Below are 17,379 nucleotides of genomic sequence, written 5' to 3' on the forward strand. Positions count from 1 at the left end.
AATTTACTGGTGTCCCCCGGGTGGGTGTCTGATTGATTATTTATTATTGATTCCTACATTAGCTTAAATTCCCAACTGCTGCCGTCCTGAAGTCTTAGCTGATACAGGCTGGACAGACAGCAGTGCAGTTTTACTTCTCACAACTAGTTAATCGGTCTTAATGGCTATCTAAAAAGACTGGCACGTTTGCAGAAAAAAGGTTATACTGAGAATTCTGTCTTGGCATTGGGAAGGTCAGTTTTGTTTAAATATTTGACTTCATTATTGCACAATGAATGTACCAGTTACTCTGTTCACTTATTGCAAGTTATAAAAATAATTAGCTGCTCGGCCACACTTTACAGTAAGCCAAAGGTTCAGTGTTTTTTTAAACACTCAAACATTCAATAGTTATTTAGTTTTATGCTCCTATTCACTCCCTTCCTAAGATTACCTTCCTAAAGTCTAACACCATTCACCGTACTCAACTTTGCTGATCCTGTCAGTGCCTTAAACCTGTTATTGGCGAATCCCAAAATTCAGTAAAATGAACAAACATCAATTATTGTTCATTTTCTATAAAACTGCATTGACGTTAAGAGTGGCACTACAACACATTCATTAAGTTTCCAAAGCAGGCTCACTTACTTGAGAACAGCACTGATAAGTACTTGCCAACACAAGAAAACAAAACTTTAAAACTGTTTTTCAAAGTCTAATTTAAATTTTGAGGAAAATGTGGTGTTCTTTTCCTGCTGTCTTATTGTAGGTGGGGTACCTGCAGCTCAACAGGTAAGGTGGCAAGTTACACGCGTACAGTAATATGAAAAAAATATATCACACTATATTCTGAGCAGGGAAGCCAGAGGCTGATGGCATCACTCACAGTAAGGACTTGGCCCAGATCAGTGCTGGAGTCGACAAAGATGTGCCCGATGTACACTTTTGAGTGGGTTTGTTTCACACAAAGCAAAGGAAGACTTGATTTTATCAACAGCTGGCTTCCATTCACTATCTCAATATCTCAGTCAAAGTCCCACTGCTGCCTCAGATTATCCAGCAATGCACTTGCTAATGTCACCTGCATCTTTATCGCCTCAAGAAAGTATTATTTCTTAAGCCGACTATTTTGCCCTGAAATCAAAAATGGGATATATTATTTGTTGCTTTTATTTTAGGAATGGATTGAGGGTCACGACTAACTAAAGCATAAGCAAGCAGAATAAACAGCGTGTAGGCTGGGGGTGCATGGCTTTAAGTGATCCCTTATTGCAATTAGCTTCATTAGGAGAACTACTGCTGAACCCTGAGAGCGAGATACTGCATTTCATTAAACAATTTCAAAAACAAGCTAAAGCCGTTAAGTGATATAAACAGGCACATCATATAGATGGACAGAGAAGGCAAGAAAAACAAGATGCATAAATTCACTCTGGGACAGAACTGCAATGAAGATGAAGATAAACCCAAGCTAAAATAAGTGTGAATAACAGTGTGTCAGCAAACAGAAAGTGGTTTAACTAATCAAAGTTAAATACAATAAATGACATCTAATGTACTTTGAGTTATTATGTATTACATGTGTGGTGTGTTTGTGCTTGTTTTGGTTAATAAAACAATGACAGTACAATAGCAATAAGAAGAATAGCAAGGATATTGGTGTCATTGTCAGAAAATGAGAAAACTTAAACAGTTGTACTTTTTCTTCTTCTAATGAAGCTTTTATCAATACAGGAGAAGCCAACATGAGCAGTCTGAGACTTCTAAACCTAGCAACACATTACACGACTTCAGCTCAGAGGGGACGACAAACTAAACAACCAAAGCTGCTTATTTCGTCACCTAAGGATTATATAACTAGACTCACAGAGGATGACAAACTACATGGCTTTGTGGTGCCTTTCCAGCATAATTTCAAATTCTCAAACTAATGTCAGTATTCATCATATGGAATATGTGAGGATTATGTGGTTTGATATCTCTAGTGCCTTCAATACCGGCCATCTCTGTCGAGAGATAAGCTGAAGGACACACAGGTGGATGAGCCTTTGGTGTCCTGGATGATGGGTTACCCGTGGAGCAGACCGCAGTTTGTGACACTCAATGACTTGATATGAGCACCTCAAGAAGCAGTCCTTCACTCTGTATAAAATATAACTATAAATATAACAGCAGGTCATGTCATTTAAGAAAAAAATCTCAGATGGTTCTGCACTTAAGGTGTGCATTGATAAAGACGATGCGGTTGAGGAGAAGAGTCAGGTGGGGAACTCTGCTTCTTATTGCAGAAAGAATTGTCTGTAACTTAGAAAAAACAAAGACTGGTTACTGTCATTCGCCACGCCAACAGGCCTCAATGTCCAGTCACGATTCACGGAGTGGATGTAGGGGTAGTCCACTCCTACAAGTACTTGGGGGTCCACATCCATGACAGGCTGGACTGGCCTTGTAACACAGAGGAACTACACTGCAGAAGAAAGGGCAGAGCAGGCTCTTCATTCTTAAGTGGCTGCATTCCTTTATTGTGAGTAGTGACATCCTTCACGTCCTCTATAACTCTGCGATGGCCAGTGTGATTTTCTACACTGTGGTGTTCTGGGCACACACAAGCCTGCCTGTACGACTTAAGACAAAAACAAACCTGTTTGATTCTGTCAGGGCAAGTCGCAGACTGATCTAATCGAATCACCGGGGACTGGCAATTGTCGGGGTACACTGCAAGTGCCACAAATCACTAAGCTTATGTAAATGAAATATGTAAAAAATAAAAAATTGGGAGCTTAAGATCACACTAAGAGAGAAAATGGGCAGTCTTGGGGTTGGAGGGCTGATGTGTGTTGCAGGATTTTGTTCCAAAGTGATTTTTTTTTTAATGTAATCTCCTTGTTTAATCAGATGGTTCTCTCCAGTCCTCGGCTTGCCGTCTCAAAAATGTGCAATGTGATTTTTACTTTATTTCAGATTTAGGGAATAGCTTACTGCTACCCTGAGGTTTAGTGCAGGGGAGTCTCTTAATTTTCCTAACTTTTATGTTTGATTTTAATTCAATTGCTTGTCAAAAATGAATTTTTATGGTGTCTTTTTATTGCAAAGATGGCAATTAGCTGTGAATTGCAAACAACAAGGGAGACAACAGCTAATCAGTTAAATTGGTAACATCTTTACTTTTATGTGTGTGTTTATCATTAGGCAGTTGCTTTTATTGGAATATTTGGGGTTGATGCTGTGAGACTGAGTGATTCTAATCCATCCCAATGCATTTTGAACATTCTCCTAAAACAGACTTCAAGGAATTTCTAACAAAAACAACTGAATTATCAAATTAAATGACATGAATCATAATCTAAAAGAACTGCCTTATAATTTAGGAATTGGTTAGAATGCAAACCTGAAGCCTTCCTGGAAGAAGATTACGCACCCCTCTAGTAGATAAGGCTCAATGGCTGCACAGGGTAGCTCAACATCTCAACACAACAGAGGAAAATCTATTAGGTCTGAGTTCAAGAAGCAGCTCCTGCAAACCCTTAGAGGTTGGCTAAATCACACTCTACCTCTTACTTGGTAATGCAAGATGCTCAAAAACCTACTACCCAACTCAAAGAGAAATAAATAAATTAATTAATTAATTGATTTTATGTATGTGTGTGTGTGTGTATATATATATATATATATATATATAGATATAGATATAGATATAGATATACACACATACATATACACACTAGCCATCCCCTGCGGCTTTGCCTATGTATTAATGAAACAGGACAGTTTCATTAGAAACCCTGAGAGCGAGATACTGCATTTCATTAAACAATTTCAAAAACAAGCTAAAGCCGTTAAGTGATATAAACAGGCACATCATATAGATGGACAGAGAAGGCAAGAAAAACAAGATGCATAAATTCACTCTGGGACAGAACTGCAATGAAGATGAAGATAAACCCAAGCTAAAATAAGTGTGAATAACAGTGTGTCAGCAAACAGAAAGTGGTTTAACTAATCAAAGTTAAATACAATAAATGACATCTAATGTACTTTGAGTTATTATGTATTACATGTGTGGTGTGTTTGTGCTTGTTTTGGTTAATAAAACAATGACAGTACAATAGCAATAAGAAGAATAGCAAGGATATTGGTGTCATTGTCAGAAAATGAGAAAACTTAAACAGTTGTACTTTTTCTTCTTCTAATGAAGCTTTTATCAATACAGGAGAAGCCAACATGAGCAGTCTGAGACTTCTAAACCTAGCAACACATTACACGACTTCAGCTCAGAGGGGACGACAAACTAAACAACCAAAGCTGCTTATTTCGTCACCTAAGGATTATATAACTAGACTCACAGAGGATGACAAACTACATGGCTTTGTGGTGCCTTTCCAGCATAATTTCAAATTCTCAAACTAATGTCAGTATTCATCATATGGAATATGTGAGGATTATGTGGTTTGATATCTCTAGTGCCTTCAATACCGGCCATCTCTGTCGAGAGATAAGCTGAAGGACACACAGGTGGATGAGCCTTTGGTGTCCTGGATGATGGGTTACCCGTGGAGCAGACCGCAGTTTGTGACACTCAATGACTTGATATGAGCACCTCAAGAAGCAGTCCTTCACTCTGTATAAAATATAACTATAAATATAACAGCAGGTCATGTCATTTAAGAAAAAAATCTCAGATGGTTCTGCACTTAAGGTGTGCATTGATAAAGACGATGCGGTTGAGGAGAAGAGTCAGGTGGGGAACTCTGCTTCTTATTGCAGAAAGAATTGTCTGTAACTTAGAAAAAACAAAGACTGGTTACTGTCATTCGCCGCCGACAGGCCTCAATGTCCAGTCACGATTCACGGAGTGGATGTAGGGGTAGTCCACTCCTACAAGTACTTGGGGGTCCACATCCATGACAGGCTGGACTGGCCTTGTAACACAGAGGAACTACACTGCAGAAGAAAGGGCAGAGCAGGCTCTTCATTCTTAAGTGGCTGCATTCCTTTATTGTGAGTAGTGACATCCTTCACGTCCTCTATAACTCTGCGATGGCCAGTGTGATTTTCTACACTGTGGTGTTCTGGGCACACACAAGCCTGCCTGTACGACTTAAGACAAAAACAAACCTGTTTGATTCTGTCAGGGCAAGTCGCAGACTGATCTAATCGAATCACCGGGGACTGGCAATTGTCGGGGTACACTGCAAGTGCCACAAATCACTAAGCTTATGTAAATGAAATATGTAAAAAATAAAAAATTGGGAGCTTAAGATCACACTAAGAGAGAAAATGGGCAGTCTTGGGGTTGGAGGGCTGATGTGTGTTGCAGGATTTTGTTCCAAAGTGATTTTTTTTTTTTTTAATGTAATCTCCTTGTTTAATCAGATGGTTCTCTCCAGTCCTCGGCTTGCCGTCTCAAAAATGTGCAATGTGATTTTTACTTTATTTCAGATTTAGGGAATAGCTTACTGCTACCCTGAGGTTTAGTGCAGGGGAGTCTCTTAATTTTCCTAACTTTTATGTTTGATTTTAATTCAATTGCTTGTCAAAAAAATGAATTTTTTTATGGTGTCTTTTTATTGCAAAGATGGCAATTAGCTGTGAATTGCAAACAACAAGGGAGACAACAGCTAATCAGTTAAATTGGTAACATCTTTACTTTTATGTGTGTGTTTATCATTAGGCAGTTGCTTTTATTGGAATATTTGGGGTTGATGCTGTGAGACTGAGTGATTCTAATCCATCCCAATGCATTTTGAACATTCTCCTAAAACAGACTTCAAGGAATTTCTAACAAAAACAACTGAATTATCAAATTAAATGACATGAATCATAATCTAAAAGAACTGCCTTATAATTTAGGAATTGGTTAGAATGCAAACCTGAAGCCTTCCTGGAAGAAGATTACGCACCCCTCTAGTAGATAAGGCTCAATGGCTGCACAGGGTAGCTCAACATCTCAACACAACAGAGGAAAATCTATTAGGTCTGAGTTCAAGAAGCAGCTCCTGCAAACCCTTAGAGGTTGGCTAAATCACACTCTACCTCTTACTTGGTAATGCAAGATGCTCAAAACCTACTACCCAACTCAAAGAGAAATAAATAAATTAATTAATTAATTGATTTTATGTATGTGTGTGTGTGTGTATATATATATATATATATATATAGATATAGATATAGATATAGATATACACACATACATATACACACTAGCCATCCCCTGCGGCTTTGCCTATGTATTAATGAAACAGGACAGTTTCATTAGAGAGAGGAGACCCCGCCCAGCTCTCTACTCCTGACGTCACTCTTCCCCCCTCCCCTTGGCCCGCAGCCTCTATCTCGGATTACCGCGAATATATCGCTCCTGAAAGCGAACTATGATACTTGGCACAATGAGAGAAAATCAACCAGAATGTTCAAGCAAATTATAGAAGAAAAAAAGATCTAAATCCATTAAGTAGTTCTCTTATTCACTAACTACGCAGAGTTAAGGTTACGCCCGAGGCTAGTCAGGAGGGCCCCACCCTGCAGCCATGCATTAATAAATCAGTACCACAAGCGAACTCTGATACTTAGCGCAATGAGAAAGTTGCAAAATCAACATAAATTATAGAAAAAAACGTTAAGTTGTTCTCTCGTGAAAAGCGTACAGACATACAAACGGGTCTAAAAAGCTATAAGAAATTTCGAGTTTGGACCATGAAATTTTTAAAAGTGTTTTGTTTGCGGCCACCTATGGGCCAAAGGTAACCTACATTCCAAATTTCAAGTCCACATGGTTCGGGAGATTTTGTGATAAGTGAGTCAGTGGTATTTGGCTTTTATATATATATATATATATATATATATATATATATATATATATATATATATATATATATATATACTATATATAGATAGATAGATATAGATAGAGAGAGAGAGAGAGAGTGAAAATAATGAGAAATCTGTGCCAATTATTTTTATTACTACAGATTATGAAATCCGACTTTTAATCAAATCCAAATCTTTTAACTATAGTTCTAGATCCCATGTGGCATCTCCCCAGTCTCTCCTTGTCATTAGCACTCACTAAGTGAAAACATAACACCCTTTCATTTGAAGCATCATCTGTCAGTTGGATGCAAGTCCATCTTCCATAGTCCCATCAGTGCACACTGGCGGATCACCTGTTTCTTTCATTCTTCAATGAAGTCTAGATATTTCAGTAACAAATTAGTGTTTAAGAATTCTTTTCTCCTTAAGAGTACTGTTTTATATACAGCTGTGCACTCAGAGGGTAAAATGGTGGGCACTATGCCCAGTACTAACCTTTAATTAATGAGACCCAAGCCATCCATCTATCCATTTTCCAAACTCACTCGCCCACACAGCAGGGTCATGGGGAAGCTGGAACCTATCCTAACATACATCGTGTGAATGGTAGGAACGATCTCTGAACAGGGTACCAGCCTTTCACAGTGTGAACTGAATATAGTACCACATTTTTTGAAATTGTGCTCTTACAATGAAAAGTGCCACCCCACACTTAACACTTTGCCAGTACTTGACAGGTGCTGAACCCGGAGCTTCTTCAGATTGGCTTACTTTAACATACAAGCAGCCAATGAACTAATGAACAAGTCAGCTTCAAAATTAAAGAAACTACTAATACCTTTAAAAGCATCACTCAGTAATCAGATACCAAATTAAGGTGGCATCAGGGCAATGGATTTAGATAGATAGATAGATAGATAGATAGATAGATAGATGAGAAGATAGATAGATAGATGATAGATAGATAGATAGATAGATAGATAGATAGATAGATAGATAGATAGATAGATAGATAGATATGAAAGATAGATAGATGATAGATAGATAGATATAGAAAGATAGATAGACAGATAGATAGATAGATAGATAAACTATTAATCCCAAAGGGAAATTCACATAATCCAGCCAAATGCAATATATTAAGCTAACTAACTTTAGAAACATCAGTTCATGAGCATGGAATTGTACGGTTTATTAGCATACACAAGTTTCTCCTGATACGTTTGCTAATTTCACGGTCAATACTTTGCTTCTGCAAATGCTGAGTCATTCTTCCAACTATCAGTGGGCCATTGGTCATTTCTAAAATATGACTGTAAATGTTGTCCCAGTAACAGGGACATCAGAATAAGGCAAATCACAAGTCCAAATTAATACATCCTCCCATTTTTATTTTTTTTTTACTTCAGTGTAACGTGGACCAATAGTTTACCTCAGTACCATCAAACACAAAGTAACAGTCATCAGCCCTGCATGATTGACCAATCAGTCACAAGGCCTTCTCACGCACATAATCCATACTCATACTGGGCCAATTTATGAACCAAGATTAACCCAGCACTCCTTTAGGATGCTGGAGGGGAAAATCTATTCAGACATGGTGTCACCTTCAAGACAATGACCCAGTCACAAATCAATTCAGGTCCTGAAGGATGTGAGAAAGCAGCTGTAGCTTGTGCAGTATGGTGCCACACTAATGAATAGAAAAGGACAAATATTACATTTCTTGGAACAGCCGGGAAACATCTCAACATCATTCTATATACCTTAAGACAACTGACCAACTTAAAATTTAGCTGACACCTTAGTAATTACATTGTGGGTGTCAATGAGACACACAGAAAATAAGTACATACAGAGATAGCAGACATAAAATGCTAAAATCATGAGAGGTCTCCCCTCGACTTTCTTGTATACTCAGACATGGGGATGGATATTTTGAGGAGTAAACCACAAGACACATTAAAGAACCATAATCAAATCAAATTAATATACTGAACAATTATTAGAAAAGTAGAGTTAAATAAATCGGGCTCTGCAGCTGCATGAATAAAAAAGTACCACATTCAGTTAACGGAAATACAGTAGCTGAAAAGTTGATAGAAATCTACGTTTTGTACCTAATACTTGTATGCAAAATTTGGTAGGCCTAAGTGAAAGCGTACTCAAGATATCGTGTTTACAAACACACGCAATTCCAAAAATGTTTTTTTCAGACTGAGGGAGGTGCAAAACATCAAAATTCATCAAAATCAAAATTTTTGGACGATTGCGATACTTTCCCTATATGAGAAAGTAAAAAAGGAAGGGTAGGAGCTTCAGGTCTAGATGGAACATTATGACCAATGGAAGGAGAACTTCCACACCCACTCTGTATGGACATTAAACAGCAATTTCCACTCTCTCTACATATCTGTGGTACTAGGGTGTTGTACCGTGTTAGCCATTATGCATGTAGTGAGAAGTCAAGCAAAATGACACCTTTGATAGGCTAACTAAAAAGATTACAACATGCAGGCTTTCAAAGCAACTCAGGCCCCTTCTTCAGGCGAGATGTAAAACAGAAACTGGAGTTCCCTGTGTTTATATACACACTAGGACAAGAAACAACATTGGTAAATCTTTAAGTGAGACATCATAAATGTAAAAAATTAATAGACCTCTTCGGGCTAAGATTCATTTAACAAGAGAGAAGAACAATGTATGGTCAAGCTCTTTGGATAAGATAACCGTCCAACAAAGTCTTTTGAAGTTTGTGATGAGTTTTTCAATACAATGTGGATCTGTAGTCAGGTTATCTGTGTCAGTCTGAGAGATGCAAACAATCCTCATACCTGGCCATAAAACTCTTGTCTCTATACACACCATGTTGTCATGTATTAAATTTTAGCATGGGTTTGACTTCCCATTCTTTAAGAAACTCTCTCTACATACCAGAAAGTTACAGACATCAGCAAATTGAAACAGCCTGAGACAGTACACTAGAGAAACAGATGAGAGGTTCAAATACGACAAAAGCTATACCGTCCAACTAGATGCAAGAAATGGCACAACGTCTAGGCGTAAAAAGGCCAATAAGATGTCAGGCTGTATGCCAGATCTTTAAAACGCTATGAGACCCAAAGCGGAGGCTGTGTGCTGCTGCAGGTAGGCCTTAAAGAGAGGACAGAGTTCAAAGTAATGCCCTGCTTAGGCCTTATAGAGGCGAGTGCTGGTCATAGAATTAAACTAAAGGTATAGATGCAGATTTCTTTTTAAGAATGAGACAAGTCTACTAATGCTTTCTACTTAGCAGTCTTTAGGTTTCACTTTTTTAAGTGTCTGATTAATTAGATCACGGTTACCTCTATGGCGTTTTGTATTTAGCAATCTGTGCATCAGTCTGGGGCAGACCATTGTGCTGCTAACATTGTCATATGAAAAATAAGCTGAATTGAAGATATACATGTTGTCCAAAGCAAGTCATCCGTGGTGACATAGTGGTTAGCACTGCTGTCTGACAAAGTGCAGAACAACTTGTTTAGTAACTGTCTGCGTGGAGTCTCCTTGTAGAGACGTATGTTTTTGATTGGCGCAAAGTAAGTCTTATCTTGAACCCAAAGATGTACCATATTTGATGGATCAGTTGGTGACTTTGACTTGGCCTCATCCCTACAATGGACGGTGTGCCCCATCCTATTCTGCCACGGCATTATGTCCAATTCAGCCAAAATTTAACGAGGGCTTCTGTGATGCTTATCTGGAACACTAAGAAATGGACAGAATGAGGTACAGCGCATTCACAAAGTTTACAGACTCCTTCGCTTTTGCAACACTTTGCTATTTTGAAACCTTCTGCCAAAAAATTGCTTCAATTAAATTTTTCCCTCATCAAGCAACACTCAGTATTCCAGCATGACAAAGTGAAAAGAGGGTATTAGAAATTTTTCAAATGTATTCCAAATAAAAACAAAAATTAAATATTACATTAACACAAGTATTTAGAACCTTTGAGGTAACACTTGAGATTTGGCTCAGGTACATCTACAGGCCATTACTGAGAGGTTCAGAGGAGTCCACCTGTGGCAAATTCAACTGACTGGGTGTGATTAGGAATGGCTCACACTTGCCTATAGAAGGGTGACAGTGTGGGTCAAAGTAAAAACCAAGCCAAGCGATCAAAGGAATTACCTGCAGAGCTTAGAGGTAGGATTGTGTCATGGGACGGATCTGGGGAAGGAAACCAAACAAATTCTACAGTACTGAAGGTTTACAGTGGCTTCTATCATTCTTCAGTGGAACAACCACAACTCCTACTAGAGCTGGCTGCCCAGCCAAATCGAAGGATCAGTGGATAATGGCCTAGTTAAAAAAGGTGATCAAGAACCCAGTGGTCACTCTGGTTACGCTACGGAGATGGAGATGGTAGAAACTATCACTGCAGCACTCCATTGATTTAGGCTTTATGGTAGACTATTAGGAGTATTTTCCTCAGTGAGAGACACACGAAAGCCAACTTGTGGTTTGCAAAAAGTTACCTAAAGGACTCTCAGACTGTGACAGACAAGATTTTATTGTTGACTGAACTAAACATTGAACTGAAATCTAAGCATCGTGTCAGGAGGAAACCAGGCACTGCTCATCGTCTGCACAATGCCATTTCAGCAGTGAGGCAAGGTGGTGGCAGAATCAGGGACTGGGAGACTAGTCCGGGTAAAGGGAAAGCTGAACGGAGCAACATACAGAGATACCCTTCATACAAACCTGCTCCAGCACTCTGTGGACCTCAGACTGGGCCAAAGCTTCACCTTTCAAAAGGACAAAGCAAAGACAGCACACAAGAGGCTCAGGGAAAACTCAGTGAATGTCCTTGAGCGGCCCAGCCAGAGCCTGGGCTTGAACCCAATTAAATATACCTGGACACACCTGAAAATAGCTGTCTACCGATGAGGTTTATCTGTAGATGCAGGGAAGAAAGGCAGAACATCCGAAAATCAAGGGGTGCGAGTCTTGTCACATCAAACCCAAAAAGATTCTAGGCTGGACTTGCTGCCACAGAATATTTGTGTCAATATGATATTTAAATTTTTCATTGTTAATAAATTTGCAAAACTTACAGTATCCTGTCCAGGCTTTGTATTGCTGGGGTGTTGCTTGATGAGAGAAAAAAATGAATTGAAATGATTTTAGCAGGAGCCTGCAACAAAATGTGAAAAAAGCAAAGGGGTCCGACTACTTTCTGATTGCAGTGTATGTAGTACAAAAAAAAGTTCCAGGGTTACTAAGATAACACAGGATGACAAAGATGGGATTTGAAATCCCATCTCCAGAACTGAGTATACTGACTTCTTACATTTCCTCCTAGTAAATTAAAGCGCTCTTGAGTGACGTGAATCCTCTGGCTGCTTGCATTTTAAAGTTCACGTAGGGTTCTTTCTACAGTACAGATGCATGCTGTTGAAATAACAATGACTGTACTGGTGTAGAATTGAGGACTTGTGATGGACTGATGCCCACTACAAGGCTAATTCTAGACTTAGACTCTGGCTTACAACAACCCCAAAGAAGGTAAGAGGATGGCATATAGTTGGTTGCTTCAAACCGACTGTAAAGCGTATTTGCAGACTTAAAATGCAGTCAGGCTTACTCGATTGAGTCAGGCAACAAGACCACAAAGAAAAAAATATATTACTTACTTTTACTTGTGCTTTGTTAAAGAAGTGCCACAACATCTGCCAATGAAGCACCACTGAAATTTAAAAGAAGCTGAGTGAAACGGCGCATCGTCTCAGTAGGTCTTGCTGAGGGTTTCCAACACTCCTAACACGTCATTATGCCACTTTCAGCCACAGTTGGATGGGTCACTTTTGTGCCAGTCCTGGTATTTTTTTTTTCCCTGTTCCTTGCTGTCACATTGCATCTATCTGAACATAATCCAGGTCTCTGACACCCACACATTAACTCTCCCTAGGTGCTCATGCTTCTGATTTTCCGGTGGTGGGACTCAGACTCAGGCCCAGCCTCACTATCTAACTCATCACACATCCATAAGAAAACAAAAGCCACATCAGCATTCCCCAGAAGAGCAACAGAGAAATCTTACGGAGTCTACACACACATACTGTACAAGCAGAGAGCAACAAGCTACCCCCATATACCCCCTCCCCTAAAACCAAACACCCGCAACGCCAAAAGCGCCATCACCCACACCAGTGGCAGGGTGCCAGCTTGCCAACACAGGCAGAGTGGGACGCAGAGCACACAGGCACACAATGCTAGTCAGTCACATACACTACAGCAGAGAAGTACGTGCCAGGAAAGTACCAACCAAGATGTCACAGAGCTGGCAAGCGAGTATCCTTGTTCAGTAACAGGTCTTCCTCCTCCTCCTACTATCACGGCCGCACCCTCTGCTTAAGGAGAAGCCCACCCCACCCAAACATCTGCAGGCCATCAATCAATGCATACACGCAGCACTTGGCTATAACACAAGCCCAACCAGCATATCACGGAGTTGCCACTCACCATCCGCGAGCCAGACCAGGCACTCCGTGGGACTGGAAAGCAGCCGATCTGCCGCTCCCTCCAGCAGGCTCAACAGTTCCTCGTGCCGGATGGAAGGCCAGCTCATCAAAACCAGCGGGGAGTTGTCGTTTCACAGAATAGGCAATTTCCCCCAGTAGCTTAAAGCCAGAGTTTCATGTCGCAGCAGCTCCGGGAGCAAGTGCTGCAGCAGCAGCAGGAGCAGGTAGAGAGCAGCGCAGAATAAACCAGTAAACCTCCCCCCCTCTTTAGCATGCAGCGTAATGCCGGCTCCGGCACTTCAGCCCATGAATGGTGCAGAGCTGCTGTTGCTATGGAAACTGGGGAGGAGAGAGTGAGTGAGAGTGAAAGGGAAAAAAAGCAAACAGATCGGGCGATTAAAAAGGTTTCCCCTGCAGATTCTGATTTAAAAATAATCCAAACTTTTATCGACATACTGTACCAAACGGAACGACCATGACTGTGCTAGTAGTCATAAACCCCCGCGCTCCCTCATTAGTCAACCTCCACCTGCCCTTGCCTTAACCTTGTCCAGGCTTCGATGGATTCATTTTAGTGGTCACTACCAATAAAGTTAACCTCCCCAATGAACACACGGAAGTTGAGGTTTTAGATGACCTTTGGGAATCTCAGCCCCCAGGATGAGAGAGTGAAGTAGCCATAAACAACATAAGCATTAAAGACACGGAAACTTCAAGTGCTCAGCGCTAACTCTAAAGGAAAAGAAACAACTAAGGTTAAAAACTCCCACCTGCCCACACAACAGGTGCCATCTCCTCACACTTTGGTGCTTCTAAACCCCCCCACCTGACAAAGGAGAACATCCTCCGTTGTTCAATAAAGTCAATTTATACTGAACTTGTGAGGCTTCATGTGGAATAAGGTGCACAGCGTTGGAGTCTGTATTACAAAAAAAAAAGACACCACAGAAGCAACTACAGTAATTCTAGCACCTTCTAAATGAGCAGGTAAGGAAGAGGCTACCGGTTACCTTGACCCTGACAAAGTCTTTGTGTGAAGACTCAATGCTGTGCCTTCTGGGTCTTTTTATCAACCCCATTCTGACCCGCCTTTCAGGTGCCCTGGGCATCAGATCTCTGACCCTAATCTTCCTTTATGCCCACTGACCATCTTACTCTGAAGTAGTGATGACCCCAAGTTGTAGAACAGATGCCATGTAGGATGTAAATAAACAGTAACCTAAATAAAGTGTAAAACCCACCAAAGTAGACGGTTAAACACATTGGTGCAGATATGCCACCTTACTTGTCACAAGAGGAAATTTAGCTTTTGAAGAAAGTTCAAGTCAAGTTGGGGAGCATGCACTGGTACAGTGTGTTGCCGCACCCATTACATAACGAAATAATTCGGGATCCTGGTTAACAATCCCACAGGCAAACAGGCGGTCCAGTCCCACCCTCCGGAAATGACCCTCTATCTGCTGCAGCCTGGTGTTACGTGGGCAATCCCTTGGCCTGGTCAAGCCACTCAGGTCAATCTTACGAGCTGGATCACCCTCGGGTAATTGTGCCACATGGCCATAGTGCCGTAACTGGCGCTCCCTCACAATGCAGGTCATGTGCCTCACTTGGGACTCAATGAGCAACACAAAGTCAAACCAACGGCACCCAAGGATTTTCCAGAGAGGCACAGTACCAAAGGAGTCCAGTCTTTGTCTCAGGTCACTGGATAGCATCCATGTCTCACAACCACATAGCAAGACAGGAAGCACCAGGGCTCTAAAGACTTGGACCTTCATCTTTTTGCAGAGATATCAGGAGTGCCACACACCCTTTCCAGAGACCTCGTGACCCCCCATGCTCTCCCAATCCGTCTACTGACTTCACAGGAAGAGTCACCAGAGACATGAATGTCACTGCCAAGGTAAGTAAACCTCTTGATGTGGTCGACACTCTCTCCACAAACAGACACACAGCTGTGCCTAAGAGGTCATTAAAGGCCTGCATGTTGGTTTTTATCAGGACACTCAGACCCCTCACTCAGTCTCTCGAGTGCCCCGATCAGAGCCTCCATTGACTCCGTGAAGATCACAGCATCGTCAGCAAAGTCAAAATCCGTGAATCTTTCCTAACCAACAGATGCCCCACAGCCACTGGACCCCATGACCTTGCCCAACACCCAGTCCATACAAGCATTGACCAGAGTAGGAGCAGAACACACCGCTGACGAACCCCAAAATCAACTGGGAAAAACACAGAGGTCCTGCCTCCACTCTGCACAACACTCACAGTACCAGTGTACTCAAATATAGAAATAAGGTGGGTCAAAATTGACCCAATGGATATGGTAATGTTCACAATGTGTAGCAGGGGCACAAAAATGTAGCATTGGTAAACTTTTTTTATTTTGTTTTGCTTTTTGTAAACTTAGGGCACTTTATTAAAAGTCGAAACATTTCTGAGCTGAAAAAAGTGGCATTTAGGGAGCTGTTATGGGTTGTGAGCAAACTACCCTAAATACAGGAGAAAATCCAACCCAAAGGACGCGGCTGTGTTCAAAATGAGGAGCAGCTGTCCATACATGTGGCATCTGGAATTTTTTTTTCACTCTTTCTAAAGTCAAGAGTCAGGGTTGATTGTGAACTCAAAAGATGACATTTAGGATGTTTTAATAGGCTGTAGACAAACAAACGTCCCAAAATGCAATGGAAAATCCATTAAAATTAATAGTGAGTTAAAATTTACTCAAAAGACATGGCAAGGTAAACATTTTTTAGAAGCTGTACATATCATGGATGTTTATGTTTCTTTTACTATTTATTAATATGGTAGAATGCAGAAAATGTTACAGAGTTTCATCCTCATCAGATGAGCTCTCGGGTGATTTTACAGATTTCAAACACAAAAAATGGGACAAATTTGACCCAAAAAAATTGTGAGGGTGACAGACAATTAGATTTTCAGCAAGAATTTGGGGGGTGTAGAATAATGCCATTGGGGGAAGGTTTTCTTAAAAATAAGGAAGTATTGCCCCACTCACAAAGTCATGGAATAAGTTACCATTTAACACATTACAAAATTTTAAATCTCAATCTGCAATGTTTTGCAATGACAAAAGACACAAAATGGACATTGGATATATACTGTAAAGTGGGCTCGCCAATGTCTTTACTTTCTTGGACCGCAGACTAAAGATACCCAGAAATCTCTGTCTATGCTCAATAACGTGTAGAGGTGCACAGTAGAGTGGCCCACATTAGCTGCATAACATCCTGGCATTGTACCTGCCCATCATAGGACCACAGGACAATACAGAGAATGGTAAAGTCGACTCAGAATATCACTGCCACAAGGCTCCTTTTTTTGAGAACATATAGAACACATACTGTCTTAGGATGTCAAACTGTATTACTCAGGACCTCCGTTATGCTACACGGTCATTTTTATCCCTTTTCTAATGTGTCAAATAACACAGGACCCCAGTACAATCAGAACACCTTTTATCTGCTGGTCATAAGACCCCTCAGCAGCCTCTTATACTGGCAACTACAGGGTGGTCCAGATCTAATTATGCAGACCCAGATCGTCTGGACGACTTTGATTTATGTGGGGACGATTCCAGTTCGGCGCAAAGGCGATTCTTCATGTTGTCAGTTCGCACACTTCTCGATGGTCTGGGATTTTTCAGGTGATTTTCTATGTAATAAACTTAATAAGTTATAGCGTAATGAAAATTGCATAATGAGATCTGGACCACCTTATACATTAACAGACTGGATTTGTTTTCTTTTATGAACTGTCTAAAGCGGTATTAAATGTGACACTCTATTTATTGTCTATTGTTGGTATTATATTACTAACACTGGTCTGTGAGACACATGCAATTAAGAATCTCATTGTACTGTGTACACATAAATGGGAAACTTGATTTGAATATTAGGTGAATACAAATGGCCTGTTTGCAAGGAAAGTTTTCTTGGGTTTTTCTTGCGGCTAATTTTAATTGAGTTCTAACTAAGCCTAATTCTCTTAAGACACCATACAATTGCTACTAACCACTTCAAGAAAAGACTTCTGACTAAATGACCACATGCTCCTGTGGAGATTTTTT

General features: G+C 40.5%; 1 protein-coding gene across 8 annotated transcripts in view; it reads right to left on the reverse strand.

The window, feature by feature from the left end:
• The window catches only part of LOC120517328 (protein TANC2), a 434,594-nt gene that overhangs the window by 123,395 nt on the left and 293,820 nt on the right, over positions 1-17,379 (reverse strand). Inside the window, exon 1 of one of the 8 annotated variants that reach the window (XM_039739555.1) lies at positions 13,291-13,421. The exons of the other annotated variants lie outside the window; for them this stretch is intronic. Coding sequence (XP_039595489.1) covers positions 13,291-13,396 — 106 coding nt within the window. The 5' untranslated portion in view covers positions 13,397-13,421. Of the gene's footprint in view, positions 1-13,290; positions 13,422-17,379 lie in introns of those variants that run through there. 8 annotated transcript variants of the gene reach the window in all.

The sequence above is a fragment of the Polypterus senegalus genome, chromosome 17, assembly GCF_016835505.1.
Source record: "Polypterus senegalus isolate Bchr_013 chromosome 17, ASM1683550v1, whole genome shotgun sequence".
In the NCBI taxonomy this organism is placed as follows: Eukaryota; Metazoa; Chordata; class Cladistia; order Polypteriformes; family Polypteridae; genus Polypterus; species Polypterus senegalus.